This window comes from Mustela lutreola, chromosome 9, assembly GCF_030435805.1.
Source record: "Mustela lutreola isolate mMusLut2 chromosome 9, mMusLut2.pri, whole genome shotgun sequence".
NCBI classification, from domain to species: Eukaryota; Metazoa; Chordata; class Mammalia; order Carnivora; family Mustelidae; genus Mustela; species Mustela lutreola.
In genome coordinates, this window is record NC_081298.1 from 109223580 (window position 1) to 109243109 (window position 19530).

The window sequence follows — 19530 nt, forward strand, 5'->3', positions numbered from 1 at the left end:
TGTTAGATGAGAGTACTGGGCCAGATTATGTTTCCTTCTGGTTCTTCCATTCTGTGAACAGTTGCATCTGGGGTTAATGTTTTGTGTCCTTCAGGATGCCCATATTTTCATTAGTTAGAAGTTGAACCTCTGCTGAAGGCCACGCGTGATGCCAGGCTTTTCAGATATGCAAGGTAGTTAGTAGGTAGTTAGGCAAGGTAGTTCCTCTCATGGAGTTGATGGTGTGAGGAGAAGGCAGATAAGTATTTTACATCAGGTTATGATAAAGGTCAGGGATTTACTGCAGAAGTGTATAACAGGTAGCTAGCCTGCAGAATATTAAAATAATGAAAATAAAATAGATCCATATATGCTACAAAGAGGTATCCGTATCAGATAATTTCTGTTGTTTTCATAACCCTAGGTCTTGAAATGTGGTAACCATAGCAGGAATGAACATTCTTTAGACTGTGTGAGAGAGAATGTGTGTATGTAAGTGTGCATGTATGCACTAAATTTTGGTTGAAGCTTTAAGATAGCTAACAGAAATGCATCCTTTGATTTTTACTCTCGTCATTTTGTTTTTTGATAGTTTTGTCTGTGAGTTGGATGTGTTTCCTTTGAATAGTTCTTAAGAAAACCTTTTCTATTGATCAGTTTTAAGAATTACTCAGTTCAAAAAATACTTTATTCCATTTTATATTTAGTATTTAAATATCTTATATTTACTACATATTAAAAATAATTTATAAAAATTAAAATATTTATATTTAAATATTCAGCTTTAAAAATTACCTTATTGCTATCTTTAGTTTTTTTTTATAGAAATCAACTTTCATGTCAGTGATATTGATTGATAAAATGTAAATTTTTTTAATAAGGCATTGGAAAATAGCCATTGTCATATATGGGCTTATGGTTGATTCATTGGTAGTTCAGTGCCCATGTGAAGTAGCAGAAGTGGCAAAGGTGATGCGGGGGGAACCAAATAAGAGTAAACGTTGAGAAAACTGCTTTTATATAACTGTATTAGTTAGGATAGGCTACATATGATAGAAAGCTCTCAAAAGATATAATGACTCACACAATAAAAACATTAAGTCTTGCTCATATAACACCACTTAGCAGGTAAAGAGGCTGCACAGTTATTAGGGACCCAGGCAGAGAGAGAGAAGAGAAAGAAAGAAAGCACAAGAAGGGAGAGGGAGAAGCAGGCTCCCTGCTGAGCAAGGAGCCTGATGCAGAACTTGATCCCAGGACCCTGGGATCATGACCTGAGCCGAAGGCAGAGGCTTATCCCACTGAGCCATCCAGGCGCCCCTTAACATCCACTTTCATTCATGGTTATGCTGTCACAGGGTCATACCTAACTCAGGGAGGCAGGGATATGTAGTGTGGCTGTGGGTCCCAGAGGAGGAGAACTCTTTAAAGAGTAGCTACCTGCCTCTTCCCTAGAATTGTTAGCCTGTCCACTATAGACAGACTCTAAATAAATGTCTGCTTGGTTCTGACATTTGGCTAACATTGGGTGTACTTAGCGAATTTGGGATATGGCTCAAGGTCCTTGTTCTACTAAAGCAGTGTTGATCTGTGTCATCACAGAAGTTGGGTTGGAAAGAAACCACAGTTGCAGTGCCTGTGAGCCAAGGCACTGTAGTAGATGCCTTGCATATATGATTTCGTTTCTTTTTCACAGCGACCTGAGAGGAAAAGTATTCATACCATGTTTTTCTGGATGAAAAAATGAGTTTTGGTGACTTTCTTTAGTTTCCATAATTCATGGAACTGATATTTGAATTCTTTAAGTTGAACAGCTAGCAGTGATAAATGTATATGATTTTATCTTTTTTGGGGTTGTCTTTTTCAGTTTGACTTTGAAGGATCACTTTCCCCTGTCATTGCACCCAAAAAAGCAAGGCCTTCTGAGACAGGATCTGATGATGTAAGCATTATTTTTCTTGCTACTACAAGTTCATTTTTGGGTACTTTTGTTGATTTGTGTATCTTTCAATACCTTTTGCTTTAATACTGTATAACAGTTATTTTGAAGGTTGGATATGTTATGTTTTCTGTGGTTATTCATACACTTTTATCTTTAATGATCATTTAAAATTACTGAACATAGGTAATACTGCATGATTTGAATTTGGATTTGTTGATGTTTTCCTGCTAATTCTGAGTTAGGTTCTCAATCATATTAGATTCCATGGTTATATTCTTAAGTGATTAAAAAAATTTTTTTTTAAATTGAGGTATAGTTTACGTAAATGAAATGCTCATATCTGAAGTTTAAAGTTTGATCAGCTTTGACAAATGAATACTCAAGTAACCTATACCCCTCTCAAACACAAAACATTTCTATTATTCTGTAAAGTTTCCATGTGCCATTTTTTTAAAAGATTTTATTTATTTATTTGACAGAGAGATCACAAGTAGAAGAGAGGCAGGCAGAGGGAGAGGGGGAAGCAGGCTTCCAGCTGAGCAGAGAGCCAGATGATGGGCTTGATCCCAGCCCTGAGATCATGACCTGAGCTGAAGGAAGAGGCTTAACCCACTGAGCCACCCAGGCACCCCTCCAAGTGCCATTTTTAATCATTCCCTTTCTCTATTTTTGAAGCAACCACTGATTTGAATTGTGTCACTATAAGTTAATCTTGCCTGTTCTAGAACTTGATAGAAATTAAATGTGGTACATAATCTTTGGTATAAGGTTTCTTTGATTCAGCATATTTTTGAGATTCATCCCAGGCGTTGCAGATATCAGCACTTTGTGCCTTTTATCGTTAAGTAGTATGAATATACCATAGTTTGTTTATACATTCTGCTGATGGATACCGAGGCTATTTCCATTATTTGCCCATTATGAATAAGGCCACCATCAGTATTCAGGGACAACTATCTGTGGACGTATATTTTCATTTCTTCTGGATAGATACCTAGCAGTGAAATTGATGGGTCCCAAACTCATTATACTAAATTACACTCTAATGAGTGATATATGAGAGTTCCTCTTGTTCTTCATCTTGGTCAACATTTGCTGTTGTCAATCTTTTTCATTTTAACCATTTGAATATGTATAAAGTAATTTCTCTGAGGGCTTAATATGCCTTTTTCTCAGTACTAATGCTGTTAAACACTTCTTTATGTGCTTATTAGCCACTTACATATCTTTTTGTCAAGTTTGTGTTCAAACCTTTTAACAATTTTTTAACTGGATTTTTAGAAATATTTATTGAGCTGTAGAAGTTCTTTATATATTCTGAATGAGAGTTCTTTGTTTTGTATGTCTTAGTATATGGCTTAATAGTGTTTTTTAATGTGATTTTTTATTTTATTTAATTAATTATTTGACAGAGAGAGAGAGAGAGAGACAGTGAGAGAGGGAACACAAGCAGGGGGAGCGGGAAGAGGGAGAATGAGGCTTTATGTTGAGCAGGGAGCATGGTGTGGGGCTTGATCGCAGGACCCAGGGATCATGACCTGAGCCAAAAGCAGACGTTTAATGACTGAGCCACTAAGGCACCCCTGAACAGATTTTTAAAAATTTTAGTTACTCTTAACAATTTTTTACTTTTATGGCTTATTCTTTCTGTATCTGGTCTAAGAGTGTTTAAGTTAGAATAACACACTGTATTAAACCTTACAAAAGCATCAGTAAATTCCAAGACCTGAAAATAGGATAAACCATATTCTCAACACAATACAATAAATCAAAGTAGAAACCAAAACAGACTCAGTACTTGGAAAATGGAGTACAATCAGTGTGAATGTAAAATTCAGTTGATTATTAGGTTGTAATTCCTAGCCAGAGCATCTTATAAATAAATATACAAACTGAATACAAGTAGACTTCACTCTTTATCGAAACAGATCAGTGTAGTGGTCACTAAACTTGCCTATATACACTTCCCACCTTTTATTCTTTACTTTTGGCCTCATAGGAAATCACCTAAGATAATCTTAATTTCTTCCTCAATCTCTATAAATAGTGGAATTCTTCTCTCAGTCTCTTTCCTAATACGGCACAACTTAAACTTTTCAGATGGCTTTTGAAGTGATTTGTCTTAATGTCTATTGCTGGCATCTGAAAATTGCTTAGCTATTTTGATGTAGGTTTTAATTTTTTTCAACTTAATGTAAAAATAGAACTTTTTTTTTTTTTTTTTTTTTTTTTTAAGATTTTATTTTATTTATTTATTTGACAGAGAGAAATCACAAGTAGTCGGAGAGGCAGGCAGAGAGAGAGAGAGGGAAGCAGGCTCCCCGCTGAGCAGAGAGCCCGATGCGGGACTCGATCCCAGGACCCTGAGATCATGACCTGAGCCGAAGGCAGCGGCTTAACCCACTGAGCCACCCAGGCGCCCCAATGTAAAAATAGAACTTGTATTGTTTTAATGATGACATTATAAGGAGGCATTATTTAAAAAATCCATATCTTCTTTATTTTCTCAGGACTGGGAGTATTTACTAAATTCAGACTACCACCAGAATGTTGAGTCTCATCTTTTGAATAGATCTTTATGTTTAAGTCCTTTGGAAGTTTCACAGATGAAGGATGAAGATTTTTCACAGAATCTCATTCTGGACTCTTCTACACTTCTGTTTACTCATATACCTGCAATTTTTTTTGTTCTTCATCTTGTCTATGAGGAGCTTAAGTTGAATACTCTAATGGGAGAAGGAATTCGTTCACTTGTTGGCCTTCTTGTTCAGTTGGCAAGGTAAGTGTTACTTGTAGATTAGAAGCTGCCAAGAGGTCCTGAGATGACTTGATCTCAGCCATGAATATCATATAGGAACCTTATAAATAAATTTCTGAAATCTACTTTTTCAGAAAATCCAGAGCATTTTCTATAAACCACAGAAGTGTTTTAAGGTACTGCCTATGTAAAGCCTTGTGGGCTGTTAATGGGGTTCTTAGTCTTTGTCCTAAGATTAGTGGGAAGTCCCAAAACTGTGTTAAATAATGGAGGTGACCTGTTCAGCTCTTCATTTTGACGAGATGACTTGGCACACTGGGGCGTTCTGTAACACCTGCTGTTTTGTAGTAATACCGAAATTCAAATAGGAGGTATGGTTAACATAATTGTAGTTTACATAGATGAATTATAGATATTATGACCCCTATTTTAATGATGGTGAAACTTGTTTCTAAGAACATGAATATTATTTGCTAGTTGAGAGTTCTTTAGCTGTGTTTTTGTTATCTCAGCCTGTGGTTGTCCCTGTCTTTGAGGCTCTTGCAGTGTATCCATAATAAGATTGTGTTTGGCACTGAATTCTGAAGGTCACATTTAGGTGCTGTTTTAGCCTTTGTGACCCTCGGTAATAAAGAAAATTGAATTTGAATTGAAATGTCAACCTCTGAATTAAGATGATAGCACATTTTCTAATTTCTACGATCTTCCTTGAAACTTTGAAATTCTTTTCTGAAATGTAGCAGTTTTAATTGATCGTCAGTTTCTCTTATGATGAATCATTACTATCATGAAAATTCTTTTGTAATGAAATGACTTCCAAACTCTAACCATGGCTTTCTGAAATAAGTAACATTTTTATAATGTTTTACATTTTTTTTTTTTTTTTAAATTTTATTTATTTATTTGAGAGAGAGACAGTGAGAGAGAGCATGAGCGAGGAGAAGGTCAGAGGGAGAAGCAGACTCCCCATGGAGCTGGGAGCCCGATGCGGGACTCGATCCCGGGACTCCGGGATCATGACCTGAGCCGAAGGCAGTCGTCCAACCAACTGAGCCACCCAGGCGTCCCGTATAATGTTTTACATTTTAAAGCTATTTTTTACATACATTTATTATTTAATCTTCAAAACTTCTGAGTGAGTGAAGGAGAATTTGCCTACTTCCTGGAAGAAAATACTGATGTTCATAGAGATAACTTGCTGAAGACAACAAAACTAACAAATAATAGAGGAGAAACTAGTTTTACCCCCATAAAAGTTACGTAGCAAAAAGTTTGAGTTGCATTTGTTATACTGGGCACTTCAAGGTCCAGAAATGGAATAAAAGGATTGTAGATTTGGTTATCTTCTTTGTCATAAGTTTTTTAAATTGAGAAGTTGAACCGATGAATCCTTTTTTTGGGGGAAAATACTCTACTACCTTTCTTGGGATTTCTTTTTCATATGCTTTTATTGTTTTAGGGATTTAAAATTGGAACCTTATGTAGATCATTACTATAGAGATTACCCAACACTTGTCAGAACTACTGGACAAGTATGCACAATTGATCAAGGTAAGTGTTTATATCATTAAAGATTTTCTAAATGGTGAGTGATGTTTGCTCGTATTTTTATCGGTGAATAGCACTATATTTCCTACCATTAGTCTCTAAGTCAGGTGATATCTTTCCATCAGGTAGATTTCAGTTTATAGTGTTTGATCTCTGACTTACCTAGTAAGAGATAGCATTAACTTCTTCAGTGTGTGGGAAAAATTCTACCCATCCTCATGTGCTAAGGATGCTTTTGCCTTAGACTTGTCTAATCAGTAGCCAACAACCATCTGTTATTTCGTACTGAAAATTCAGTTCCTTAGTTGCATAAGCCACATTTCAAACTTTCAGAAACCATATAGGGTAGTGGCTGCCATATTGGATAGTACAGGTTATAGAACATTTCCATCACCACTCTACTGCCCTAGACCTTGAACTATAGGTACTCACGATTGGAACCCAATTGTTAAGAGTGGAATCCTAGGTTTCTCTTGTTTTCTCACCGTTAGGTTTAGGGTACAAAATTTTAGTTAAATTCTTTATGCTTTGAGTACAAAAATTTGTTAAATTTCCATCCAGAATGGGATAGTAGTCATTTGATTTACATATTATAATATAGTCAAATATTTTCTGTGGCAGAAAACATGAAGTATTTTGGAGAAAAATGTTATTCTGTTTCCAAATGGCACATACTGCCCATTTTCCCTTTAGAATAAAATGGTATTGTGGGGTGCCTAGGTGGCTCAGTTGGTTGAGTATCTGATTCTTGATCTCAGCTCAGGTCCTCATCTCACACTCAAGAGTTGAAGCCCCATGTTGGGCTCTGCACTAGTCATGGAACCTACTTTAAAAAAAAAAAGGAATAAAATGGTATTATCTTAATGTATTCTTATTCTTACATTCTTTATAAATGTTTGCTCTAATTCTAAAGGTCAAACAGGATTTATGCATCATCCATCATTTTTTACTTCTGAGCCACCAAGTATTTATCAGTGGGTGAGTTCTTGTCTGAAGGGTGAAGGAATGCCTCCCTATCCTTACCTTCCTGGAATCTGTGAAAGAAGCAGACTTGTAGTCTTGGTATGTATTGCCTACCTTGTTTATTTTTTTCTTTTTCTTTTTATTTATTTATTTAATTTATTTTTTAAAGATTTTGTTTATTTATTTGACAGAGAGAGAGAGAGATCACAAGTAGGCAGAGAGAGAGAGGAGGAAGCAGACTCCCTGCTAAGCAGAAAGCCTGATGCAGGGCTCGATCCCAGGACTCTGAGATCATCACCTGAGCCGAAGGCAGAGGCTTTAACCCACTGAGCCACCCCGGCGCCCCTATTTTTTTCTTTTAAACTTAATTTTAAAAACTATACAAAAAATGAACTTTTTTCATTTTGTGTACATTCTTTAAATTTCAGCAAATGTATAGTTTCATGTAGTACCACCATAATTAGGCCATAGAACAGTTTTGTCACCCCCAAAACTTCGCAAAAGCTTTCGCGATTCATCCAAGTTGTTGTCTGGTCAGCAGTTTGTTGCATTTAATTGCTGAGTGCTAGTCCTTTGTGGGATATTTCACAGTGGTTACCCATTCACCTGTTGAAGATATTTCGGTTGGTCCCAGTTTTTGGCAGTTATGACTACAGCTCCTATAAACATTCATGCCTAGGTTTTTGTGTGAATGTAAGTTTTCATTTCTTAAGGGTAGATATCCAAAGATAGGATTGATGGTTAAAAAAGTAAGTATTTTTCGTTTTCCATTGGATAGTCTTTGCTGCATTGTTGAAAATTAGTTGACCGTAGAGTTGAGTGTATATTTCTGAGTTCTCTATTCTGTTCCATGATCTGTGTGTCTGTTTTTGTGCTAGGACCATACTGTCTTGATGATTACAGCTTTGTAGTAAGCAAGAAGTCTGGAATTGTGATGCCACCAGCTTTGGTTTTCTTTTTCAACATTCCTCTGGCTATTCAGGGTCTTTTCTGATTCCACACAAATTTTAGGTTTATTTGTTCCATTTCATTAAAAAAAGTTGATGGTATTTTGATAGGGGTTGCATTAAATGTGTAGATTGCTTTAGGTAGCATAGACATTTTAACAATATTTGTTCTTCCAGACCATGAGCATGGAACGTTTTTTCCATTTCTTTGTGTCTGCCTTCATTTCTTTCATGAGTTTTCTATAGTTTCCTGAGTACAGATCCTGTGTCTCTTTGGTTAGGTTTATTCCTATGTATCTTATGGTTTCAGGTGCAATTGTAAATGGCATCAATTCTTTAATTTCTCTTTCTTCTGTATAGAAGTTGGTGTTGGTCTATAGAAATGCACCTGATTTCTGTACATTGATTTTATATCCTGGGACATTGTTAAATTCCTGTATGAGTTTAGCAGTTTTGGGTTGAAGTCTTTTGGCTTTTCAACATAAAGTATTATATCATCTGCAAAAAGTGGGAGTTTGACTTCTTTGCCAATTCAGATGCTTTTTATTTATTTTAGTTTTCTGATTGCTGAGGCTAGGACTTCTAGTACTATGTTGAACAGCAGTGGGGATAGTTGGACATCCAATCATCCATTTATCTATTTATTTATTTATTTATTTACCCCCCCCCTAAAGATTTATTTATTTATTTATTTATTTGAGAGGGAGTGAGTGCAAGTAAGAGAGAACATGAGAGGGTAGAAAGTCAAAAGGAGAAGCAGACTCCCTGTGGAGCTGGGAGTCCAATGCAGGACTCCATCCTGGGACTCCAGAATCATGACCTGAACTGAAGGCAGTTGCTTAGCCAACTGAGCCACCCAGGTGCCCTCCAATTCTTTTGATACCATTTATTGAGAAGACTCTCCTTTCTCTATTGTTTTTGCACTTTTGTCAAAAATGAATTTGCCACAATATTGTGGATCTCTTTCTAGGCTTTCTATTGTAGTTCACTGATAGTATTGCTATCCACACTGTGTTGATTCCTTTTTTTTTTTTTTTTTTGATTCCTGTAGCTGTATAGTGAGTCTTAAAAATTGGTTAGTGTAGGGGCACCTGGGTGGCTCAGTGGGTTAAAGCCTCTGCCTTCAGCTCGGGTCATGATTCCAGGGTCCTGGGATCGAGCCACACATTGGGCTCTGCTCGATAGGGAGCCTGCTTCCTTCTCTCTCTCTGGCTGCCTCTCTGCTTACTTGTGATCTCTCTCTGTCAAATAAATAAATAAATAAATCTTTAAAAAAGTTTGGTTAGTGTAATTACTCCTTTTGTTACTCTTCTTTTTCAAAATTGTTTTAGCTATTTTAGTTCCTTTGCCTTTTCATTTAAATTTTATGTTCAGCATATTTATAGCTACAAAAAAATTCTGCTTGAATTTTTTCTCCAAGGAAACATCTTTACTTACTTAAAAAAAATTAGTTCACTTTAAATAGTTAATACATGTCCAAGGTCAAACCTTCAAATAGAACCAAAGGACTTTGGTAAAGGTGAGTCCCTTCTCCCAAGGGCAGCTAACCTACAGGTCCTTTGCGTAGCTTTCCAGAGGTGGGGCCTTCCTAGGCTTATAGGAGAACCCCATGCTTTTGTTTCCTCCACAGATACCACCTGAATGTAAATGTCTTTGTATCCCACATCTTTTCCTTATTCTGCATTCTGCTTTGCTTCATGTTGAGAGAAGCTTTAGAGTCCCCTGTGGCTCTGAAACAGACGTGTAAAATAGTGATTGTGCTTTTTTAAAAAAATGGTGGTAAAATCGACATAACATTTATTATTTAACTTTAAGTGCAGTTAATTCAGTAGCATTAAATACATTCACAGAATATTAAGATCAGGTTAATCGCAGAACTTTCACATCCCTTGATGCTTTTGTCGAGAGATGTAAGTGAAACCACCAAATACCTTGGTCCTTTCCAACTCTGCTGTATTGGTGGTAGACTTGGTATAGTCTCTAGTCACAAAGAGGAGCCAGAGAAATATGAATATACCAAGCTGGTCAACCTCCAACTTAAATTATGTTAGTCAACTTATAGATACTCTGATTATGGCCTTTTTTTTTGTTTTGTTAAATAATGATGTCAGTTAGGTTCAGGATTATGTCATTTGTGATGCTTATATAGGATTTTTAAGATTCTCCAGCATTGTAGTAAAGTTTTAATAGTATTGTGCTACTTTTTTCTAGAAAAAAAATAAAAGCTACTTGCAGGTACAACTCTTGGTGGTAGTAGCAAGTAGCTAATACTCAAAGGAGAACTTTGAAGGCCAAAGTGAAGAAGGGTGTGGGGTAGGGTTCACCTAACAGAAGCAATCCAGGTTTATGAGTAGAGAAAGTTTGGTAAATCTGCATAATGGAATACTACTCAGCAATAAAAAGAAACAAACCACTGCTGTATGCAGTAATGTGAATGAAGCACAGAGGCGCGCTAATTTAAAGAAGTAGGACATCGAAGATTACCTATTCTAAAATTTCATTTATGCAACATTGTAGAATAGGCAAAACTGCAGGGCAGGAAAACAGGTGAGTTGTTTCAGGTGCCGGGTAAAAGAGGAGTGGATTGACTATAGAGGCTATAAGGGAAGTTTTTGGTGTGATGTAAGTGTTGTATATCGTGATTGTATTAGTGGTTATATTATTGCATAATGTTTGTCAGTACGCAGAACTGTATACCTAAGATGGATGGATTTTCCTATACATAATTATATCTCATTCCTTTAACAAATAATTTTAATTTTCTCCTTTTGCAGAGTATTGCACTCTACATACTTGGTAATGAGAACTCTGTTTCTGAGGATTCCTCACAGTATTTATCCAGAATAACTATAGGTAAGTCAGTGTAGTGATAGGCTTCCCAAAATGAATTTTTTTCCAAAACAAATTTTCATAAATGTTGATATCAGAGTTGAAATTAAAAAATGAAAAACTTCCTAAGTGTGTGTTTTAGAGGCCACGTCTTGCCTTATTTTTGAGGTGACCTCTTGTACTGTTGTAGCCTGCAGTCCACAGCTGATTTTCAGAGACCAGGAGTACTTCAGATTTAATAAGTTTTTTGTTTTCTTAATGAATGTAAAAAGGGTTAGGCTTAGAGTTAGTATTTCCAGTCTGCCAATGGACAGCTTATTTTGTTATTTTTTAGGAGTTGTTTGTGAATTTTTATTTCCTAATATCTTCTACATGTTATATGTTTGCTTTATGAGGATGACTATCTAAATAAAATTTCATTTTGTTGCCTTTTAGCCCCTCAAAAGTCACAAGCAGAACAAGAAGAAAACAGGTAACTTTTGTTCAGATTGTACTTGTATATTAAAAATAGAAAGCACTATTTTGTTTTACTGTTGAATAACTTCATGTTTCATTCCCTTACAGGTTTAATTTCAAGCATTCTACATCAGTTTCTAGTCTAGCTGAACAGTTAGTTGTCTGGATGACTAATGTAGGTAAGGTAGACCTTGTTGCTTTCTCCATGTCTTTGAGATGCTGGTGAGAGCCATCTGCTTTCCCCAGACATGTCCTTGTTAGTAGGCCCTGTTTCCTCCCAGTGAGCTAGAACTGGGTGGCAGGACAGGGGATCTCACTCTGTGTAAGTGAGAGGAAGATTGTGGCCCATCAAGCCACAGTTCCTTTCCCTGACATTGTCACAACTTCCATCTCATAATCCTGCTATATCAGCTTTTTATCTCTCACTGGGTAATTTGCCTCTTATTTGCTTATTTGCCTCTCACCTTAGAGCAGTCAAAGCTGTGACTATGCAGACTGGCCTCAGAATGAAGGACTGTGGTTATTACACGTTCAAACTTGAAGCCATTGTAGTGCTCACATATCAGAAGGGAGGATTTCTAGCAAAATCTAAAAGTAATTATACAGACATTTCAGGGTGCTTCTGAAGAATATAGGTTAGTGATTTAGGCTCCAAGATGAGGATACAGTTGGGAGAGAGGGCAAGGGAAGAAAGGAGTTCCCTATTCCCTTTTCCCAAAGCCGGTGCTCTTAGGCTTTAAATGGAGTAAAATAACTAGACTTTCTTTTTTTTTTTTTAAGATTTTATTTATTTATTTGACAGAGAGAGAGAGAGAGAGAGAGATCATAAGTAGGCAGATGAGAAGGGGAAGTAGGCTCCCTGCTGAACAGAGAGGCCTATGTGGGGGCACCTGGGTGGCTCAGTGGGTTAAAGCCTCTGCCTTTGGCTCAGGTCATGATCCCAGGGTCCTGGGATCAAACTCAGCAGGGAGCCTGCTTCCCTCACCCCCCTGCCTGCCTCTCTGCCTACTTGTGATCTCTGTCTGTCAAATAAATAAATAAATAAAATCTTTAAAAAAAAAAAAAAAAGAGGCTGATGTGGGGCTTGATTACAGGACCCTGAGATCATGACCCGAGCGGAAGGGAGAGGCTTAACGCACTGAGCCACCCAGCTGCCCCTAGAAATTTTTTTTGAAAATGAAGAACTAAGAAAAACTTTAAATTATGGATTTGAAGATATAACAAAATGGCAGTGTTCTAGAATGGTATGTTATAAAGTAATGAATATTATAGGTTGTCTAAATTCTTATTTCAAGAATATTTTAAATGACTTAGTTTTTGCTTTTATTTTGTATGCTTCCTTGGAAAATTATAATAGTTGTCATATAAAATTATAGATAGGATACCTGTGCTGGAAAGTATTAGATAAGCTTGTTATATTTGTATACTGTATAATATTTAGTAAAAGTGTTATAAGGAAACATTTTTGCCTCAATAATTAACTTTCAATATTAATAATATATAATAGAAATTAAAATTTAGAAAATCATTATAATAAAAATAAATTTTATCAGAGGATCTGAAAAATTTAAAATATGAATGTATCGGGTATGTAGAAAATAATAGTACAGTGAACATTGTTGTATACTGTTTACCTACCATTAGAAATAGAACATTACTAGTGTACCAGAAGGCCCTGCAACTCTGCTCCACATGTAATCTTCCTCTCACCCACCTTCCTACTACCCATAATCACAGCCTTACCTGAATTTTGTATTAGCTCTATTTTTTTTTATAGTTTCATCATCCGTGTTGTATGTCTTTGAACGTCATATAAATGGATATAAATTATTTTTTTCACTCACTTCCTCCATGTTGACTTGTATAGCAGTAGGTCATTCATTTTCACTGCTACATACTACGTTGTTTGACTACAGCACTATTTATCCATTCTGTTGATGGGAGTAATTGTTTCCTCCCTTCCCTCTTTTTGTCATAGTGAATAGTGTTGTTACTGAATGTTTTAATAGTTGTGTCCTGGGGCACTTGTGTACAAGTTTCTGTTACTCCTATTAGTGGACCATAGAGGTGGACCTATCTGTACCTGCCATGGGTTTTCCAAAGTGATTGTACTGTCACCAGCTGTGGGTGGGAATTTATATTGCTCTACATAGTTGCGAACACTTTCTGTTGATTTACCTTAATATTGGTCAGTAAGTGTGAAATTATAATTGTAGTAACTTTTTTTTTAAAAGATTTTATTTATTTATTTGACAGAGATCACAAGTAGGCAGAGAGGCAGGTAGAGAGAGGGGGAAGCAGACTCCCCGCAGAGCAGAGAGCCTGATGCGGGGCTCGATCCCAGGACCCTGAGACCATGACCTGAGCTGAAGGCAGAGGCTTAAACCACTGAGCCACCCAGGCGCCCCAATATAATTGTAGTAATTTTAATTTGAGTTTTCTTGATCACTTTTCATATGTTTATTGCCCATTCGTGTTTCCTTTCTGGGAAATGTTTCTGGGTTTCTGGTTGTTTCTCTCTTTCTTAAGGTTTTTCTTTCTTTTATTATTATTTTTTAAAGATTTTATCTATTTGACAGAGTGAGTTGAGGGAGCACAAGCAGAGGGAGGGGCAGAAGGAGAGGGAGAAGCAGACTCTTCACTGAGCAGGGAGCCTGATGCAGGGCTCAGTCCCAGGACCCTGGAATCATGACTTGAGCTGAAGGCAGACGCTTAACTGGCTGAGGCACCCTGGTGCTGTTTTTAGTTCTTTTCGTTCTTATACTAATGCTTGCTGTCTAGACACTAGTCTGGCAGGAAGATGAAAAAAGTCGATCTGTCTTTTGTCAGAATAGATATTGATTAACTTGAGTCCGAGGATAATTGGGACAGTGGCAGGTTTATTTTTTTTTATTTTTTTTTTTTTTTTATTTTTTTTTTTTTTAAAGATTTTATTTATTTATTTGACAGAGAGAAATCACAAGTAGGCAGAGAGGCAGGCAGAGAGAGAGAGAGAGGAGGAAGCAGGCTCCCTGCTGAGCAGAGAGCCCGATGCGGGACTCGATCCCAGGACCCTGAGATCATGACCTGAGCCGAAGGCAGCGGCTTAACCACTGAGCCACCCAGGCACCCCAGTGGCAGGTTTAAATGAAACATTTTCTCCCTTCGTTTCATCACAAGGTTTCACTTTGAGAGACTTGGAAACTCTTCCCTTTGGAATTGCTCTTCCCATCAGAGATGCAATTTACCACTGTCGTGAGCAGCCTGCTTCAGACTGGCCAGAAGCTGTCTGTCTCCTGATCGGACGTCAGGATCTTTCCAAGCAGGCCTGTGAAGGAAATTTACCCAAAGGGAAATCTGTGAGTATCAACATAGAAAGTTCAAAGTTCAGATTTAGTCTCAAAATCAAAGTAGAAATACTCTTCAATTTTTTCTTAAGTGTTTTTACAAGTGGTTATATCGGTTTGTCTTTTACATTGTATGCCATATGGGATTTACTATTGGGCAGATTTTTTTACTTGTGAAGTGAACATGAGAATAAGAGATTTTTTGAAGTTTTGTCTTGCCTAGAACTTTCTTTCCTTTGAGTCAGGACAAGTACTGAGTCAGTAGATCCACTACCATGACTCTTTCTTTACTTGTACTGTACTGGTAATTAACTACTTTGTGACTATTACATAGAAAAAGAGGGAGCACATGTATCTTCAATTTGGATATGTTAACTATTTTCTCTTTTATACTTCTTTGATGTGTTGAATTTCTAGAATTTAATCTTTTAAATAGGTGTAAATATATGTTTAATCACATAAAATTGAAGTTGCAGGCAAGAGTTTTTTTTGGGAGCTGGGATGAGAGACACTGAAGTTGTTTAGAAGATGTCTTAGGTTATTCCTCCTGATTTTCTATCCTTCATCAGTCTTCCTCTGCTTTTATAAAGAATGGGTTCTGAGAAGCCTACAAGTAGAAAATGAAATACATCATTATTCTTTGATTATCTCTCTTTTAAAATCAGCCTCTTTTAAAAACTTAAACATGGAATTTTGACTTTTTCTAGAACTCTGTTTAAGTTAAAAAAACATAAATGGTAGCACTGCATTACTCTGATGGTCATAGGATTTAAGGATGGTTTTCCCACTCTTGGTCATTCTTTAACTTTGGATTTTTTTTTCCCCCAAGAGTGAGCGGGGTGGATGGGGGCAGGGAGGGAGCGAGAGAATCCTGAGCAGGCTCCACCCAGCATGAAGGCTGACATGGAGCTCCATCTTACAACCCTGAGATCATGAGTTGGAAATCAAGAGTTGGACTCCCAACCGAGCCACCCAGGCAGCTTGTTTATACTTTGTTTATATCGCCCAGAGAACAGCACAAGCTTGCCTCATCTTATATTAGCTTTTGAACCAACACCTACTCATCAAAATGGTGTAACTATTTATAATCCACATTAGGTCTTAGGCTATTGATGCTTCTTCAGAGCTTCAGAGTCTGTATCAGAATTTTATTTCTAACATCAGAGTTGCCTACTCAACCTATGAGAGTAGCAGTTTCCATGGGATTCCATCTCCAGCAGGGTTGGCCCAGCACATCTCTCTCTTAATCTGCACTCATATAATAGCTCTTAGTTGAATTAGTGTTTGTCCTACTTTAAACAGAAAACCTTTTTTTTTTTTTTTGCTAATAATATGACTATCCTTTCCTTTACCAAGGGAAGTTTTAGCTTTAGACCTCATTTGTTACTATGAGTGAGAGCAGTTTAATATCATTAGCATTAAAACCAAATGGCATTGATAATCTTTGATCTATTTAGATATTGTTTTGAGTAATTCTATCTAAATTCAGTTTGTTCCATTATTCGAGGTTATATTTTATGTTATTTGAGGCTACCTTTTATGACTCATTGAAATTCAGTTTATCAGCTATTTGGATCTATACTTTATAGTTAACTCACCCAGTAGAATAGTTTTATTTAAAGTTAGATATTCCATAGGACCTATAATGAATATTTATGAACTAAGCAAGGGATTAATTAGTCATATCTGCTATAATTTTTTTTGACTTTTTTTTTTTAAAGATTTTTATTTATTTATTTGACGCAGAGAGAGCACAAGCAGGCAGAGAGGCAGGCAGAGAGAGAGGGGGGAAGCAGGCTCCCTGCTGAGCAGAGAGCCTGATGTGGAGCTTGATCCCAGGACCCTGGGATCATGACCCGAGCTAAAGGCAGAGGCCTAACCCACTGAGCCACCCAGGCGCCCCTGCTACAATTTTTTATAGGTTAATGTTGCTTCCATGTTAAATGATGCAAAAATTTAGCATTTTAACTGGGAATTAATCTTGTTAAAGGAGTGTAAAATTCTTGAGAGAAAATGAGAAGATTTTATACTGTGCTCATCAAGGTTGCAGTGTGATTGAATTTTTTGATGGGGAAGACTCATAGGAAAACACATGCTAAGTTTCTGAGGACAGAATGATAATTAAGAGATTAACCTTCTTCCATTTGTTTTGCTGTTGCCACTTTCTGATTAAGAAATTTTTAAGATATCCTTACTTAAAAAAAAAAAAAGATGAAAATCAATAATGATCCATTTAAAGTACTAAAGTAAGGGCACCTGGGTGGCTCAGTGGGTTAAGCAGCTGCCTTCGGCTCAGGTCATGATCTCAGGGTCCTGGGATCGAGTCCCGAATCGGGCTCTCTGCTCAGCGGGAAGCCTGCTTCTCTCTCTTTCTCTCTCTCTCTCTGCCTGCCTCTCTGTCTGCTTGTGCTCTCTCTCTGTCAAATAAATTTAAAAATAAATAAATACAAATAAAAATCTTTAGAGTACTAAAGTAAGAAAATATTGTTCAACTTCCTCCAGCCCTTGGCTTATATCCTTCCAGGTTGTTTTCTTCTGCTTATATTAATCAAAGATAATATTTGTTTGTATGGGCTCTTTAGTAATAGTGAGTGGGTTTCATGTTCCACTTGCAATAATTTGTTTCCTTTTTAAGATATAGTTAGGATAACTATATTTTAAGATATAGTTTAGGATATAGTTAGATCTTTATAAGTTATTTAGAATGTTTCAATGGAATCAGCTTCTTGACTATTGTCCTAAATTTAATGTTTTTCCCTTGGCTCAATAAAGAATTTTCCCAAGTGAGCAATATAATTGTACTTTTAAAAAAGACTTCTAGGGTGCCTGGGTGGCTCAGTGGTTTAAAGCCTCTGCCTTTGGCTCGGGTCATGATCTCAGGGTCCTGGGATTGAGGCCCGCATCGGGCTCTCTGCTCGGTAGGGAGCCTGCTTCCCTCTCTCTCTCTATCTGCCTTTCTGTCTACTTGTGATTTCTGTCTGTCAAATAAATAAATAAAATCTTAAAAAAAAAAAAAAGACTTCTAGATAAGAGCCCCAATATACATAGGAACCCAAACCAGCCTTGCTTTGGAATGTATATTTTCTCTGTATGATAGAGAGATAGATGGTTATAAATGCCCCTACTTCCACAATTCCTGTTTGAATTTGCTTTAAGGGGCTACATGGAATGTGATTTAACATAGAAACAATTTAAGTGTGGTGTATTAGTTTCAAAATATAGCCCACTGAAGCCATTTTAACTCTCAAGTACATCACGTGTATATCCTTGTGTTCAGTAAGTGCATGGTGTTTGGTTTTTAAATTATTATTACAACCAAGTCTGTTACTCAGGTGCTCTCATCAGATGTTCCTTCAGGAACAGAAACTGAGGAGGAAGATGATGGCATGAATGACATGAATCAGGAGGTTATGTCATTAATATGGAGTGAAGATTTAAGAGTGCAGGACGTGCGAAGGCTTCTTCAAAGTGCGCATCCCGTCCGTGTCAATGTAGTACAGTACCCAGAACTCAGTGACCATGAGTTCATTGAGGAAAAAGAAAACAGGTAAAAGAGGCATGTTGTTATCTGTTATCAGTGTTTAACACTGAAATCCCTAAAAAGATAGTTAAGAATTAAAAGTACCATGTGATTTAAGTTTTTATCCATCCTCGGTAAACCATACATTTTTTTCAAAATATTTTGGCATTTGGTAACCCAAGAGTATCTGATGACATAAGTGATCCTCCTTCTCCTAAAATACAGCTTTGTGCTACTTAGAAAAGGTGACTCTGGGACCATTTTGCTTAGCTACCATAAGAATTTACTAACAAAGCAAAACTCTGAACACATTCTTCTGTATCTTGAGGAGGAAAAAAATGTGTGTGTGTGTGTGTGTGTGAGTGTGTGTGCGCGCGCGCGCGTGTGTTTAGTGTAGCTTAAGCTTATACCAGTATTTTTTACCTGATATGACAGGTAATACTCTATAAATCTTCTCTACTGCCAATCTCTAACATATATTATATCCTTTGATAATAGTAATACTCAGTAGTAACCATCCTGTAACATTCCAGAGTCATTGCCTTGGGACAATTCAACTTGTATTTGAAAATTCTCTCCTGTCCTATTACCTGCCATGTCTCTGTCACCTGTCACTTTTCACCATTATTCTCTGGTTCTCCTTGCATTGCTTATGGTGGTCCTGCTTTACTGAGAAGGATCATCTATTACCTAGCTGCAGGATGCTGAAGATCTGAGTTTGTCCTAATCTGCCTCTCACTGTTTCCTCTCCATCTGTACTTAGGTGTTAGTCACCCATAATTGAAGACTCTAAGGGACAGAGAAATTGTGTGAAAACATAGTAGTTATTGTAGACTGTGGATCTGATGGGTGTCTTTGCATGAATTACTTAACTTCTTGCTGCCCCCTTTAAGAATAGGCTTAATTGTAGTATTCATACCTCATGGGGTTGCTCTGTGTATAAAATGAGTTATGTCTATATCGTGCTTAGAACACTGCTCTGTATGTAGTAAAGCTCAGTGCAGTTAGCCATGATTATTAACTGAGTTCATTGATATATGAAGCTAGTTTTTTTTTTTTTTTCTACCTTTATAATTAGTGACATCTCAGAAGGGATTACAGTGTTTTGTTTTCATTATTACAGTTTTGTGGTTTCTGCTGAAAAGTTCTGTGGGATATGGCCTTGAGTTTTTCAGATTCTAAATTAACATGGGGCACTATTCCTAAATAATCTTGGGACCAACAGATTTTTCTTACCAGAAAAACTAGAAAAGCAGCTGTAT

The 19530-nt window shown here is 36.8% G+C and overlaps 1 protein-coding gene across 6 annotated transcripts in view; it reads left to right on the top strand.

Moving 5' to 3' along the window:
• The window catches only part of ANAPC1 (anaphase promoting complex subunit 1), a 102466-nt gene that overhangs the window by 30638 nt on the left and 52298 nt on the right, over positions 1 to 19530 (top strand). For all 6 annotated transcript variants that reach the window (XM_059188381.1, XM_059188386.1, XM_059188382.1 and 3 more), the window contains 9 exons: positions 1847 to 1921; positions 4432 to 4700; positions 6139 to 6230; positions 7141 to 7289; positions 10912 to 10990; positions 11402 to 11438; positions 11531 to 11601; positions 14582 to 14760; positions 18081 to 18295. In XM_059188381.1, the coding sequence (XP_059044364.1) occupies positions 1847 to 1921; positions 4432 to 4700; positions 6139 to 6230; positions 7141 to 7289; positions 10912 to 10990; positions 11402 to 11438; positions 11531 to 11601; positions 14582 to 14760; positions 18081 to 18295 (1166 nt within the window). The remainder of the gene's footprint in view (positions 1 to 1846; positions 1922 to 4431; positions 4701 to 6138; positions 6231 to 7140; positions 7290 to 10911; positions 10991 to 11401; positions 11439 to 11530; positions 11602 to 14581; positions 14761 to 18080; positions 18296 to 19530) is intronic.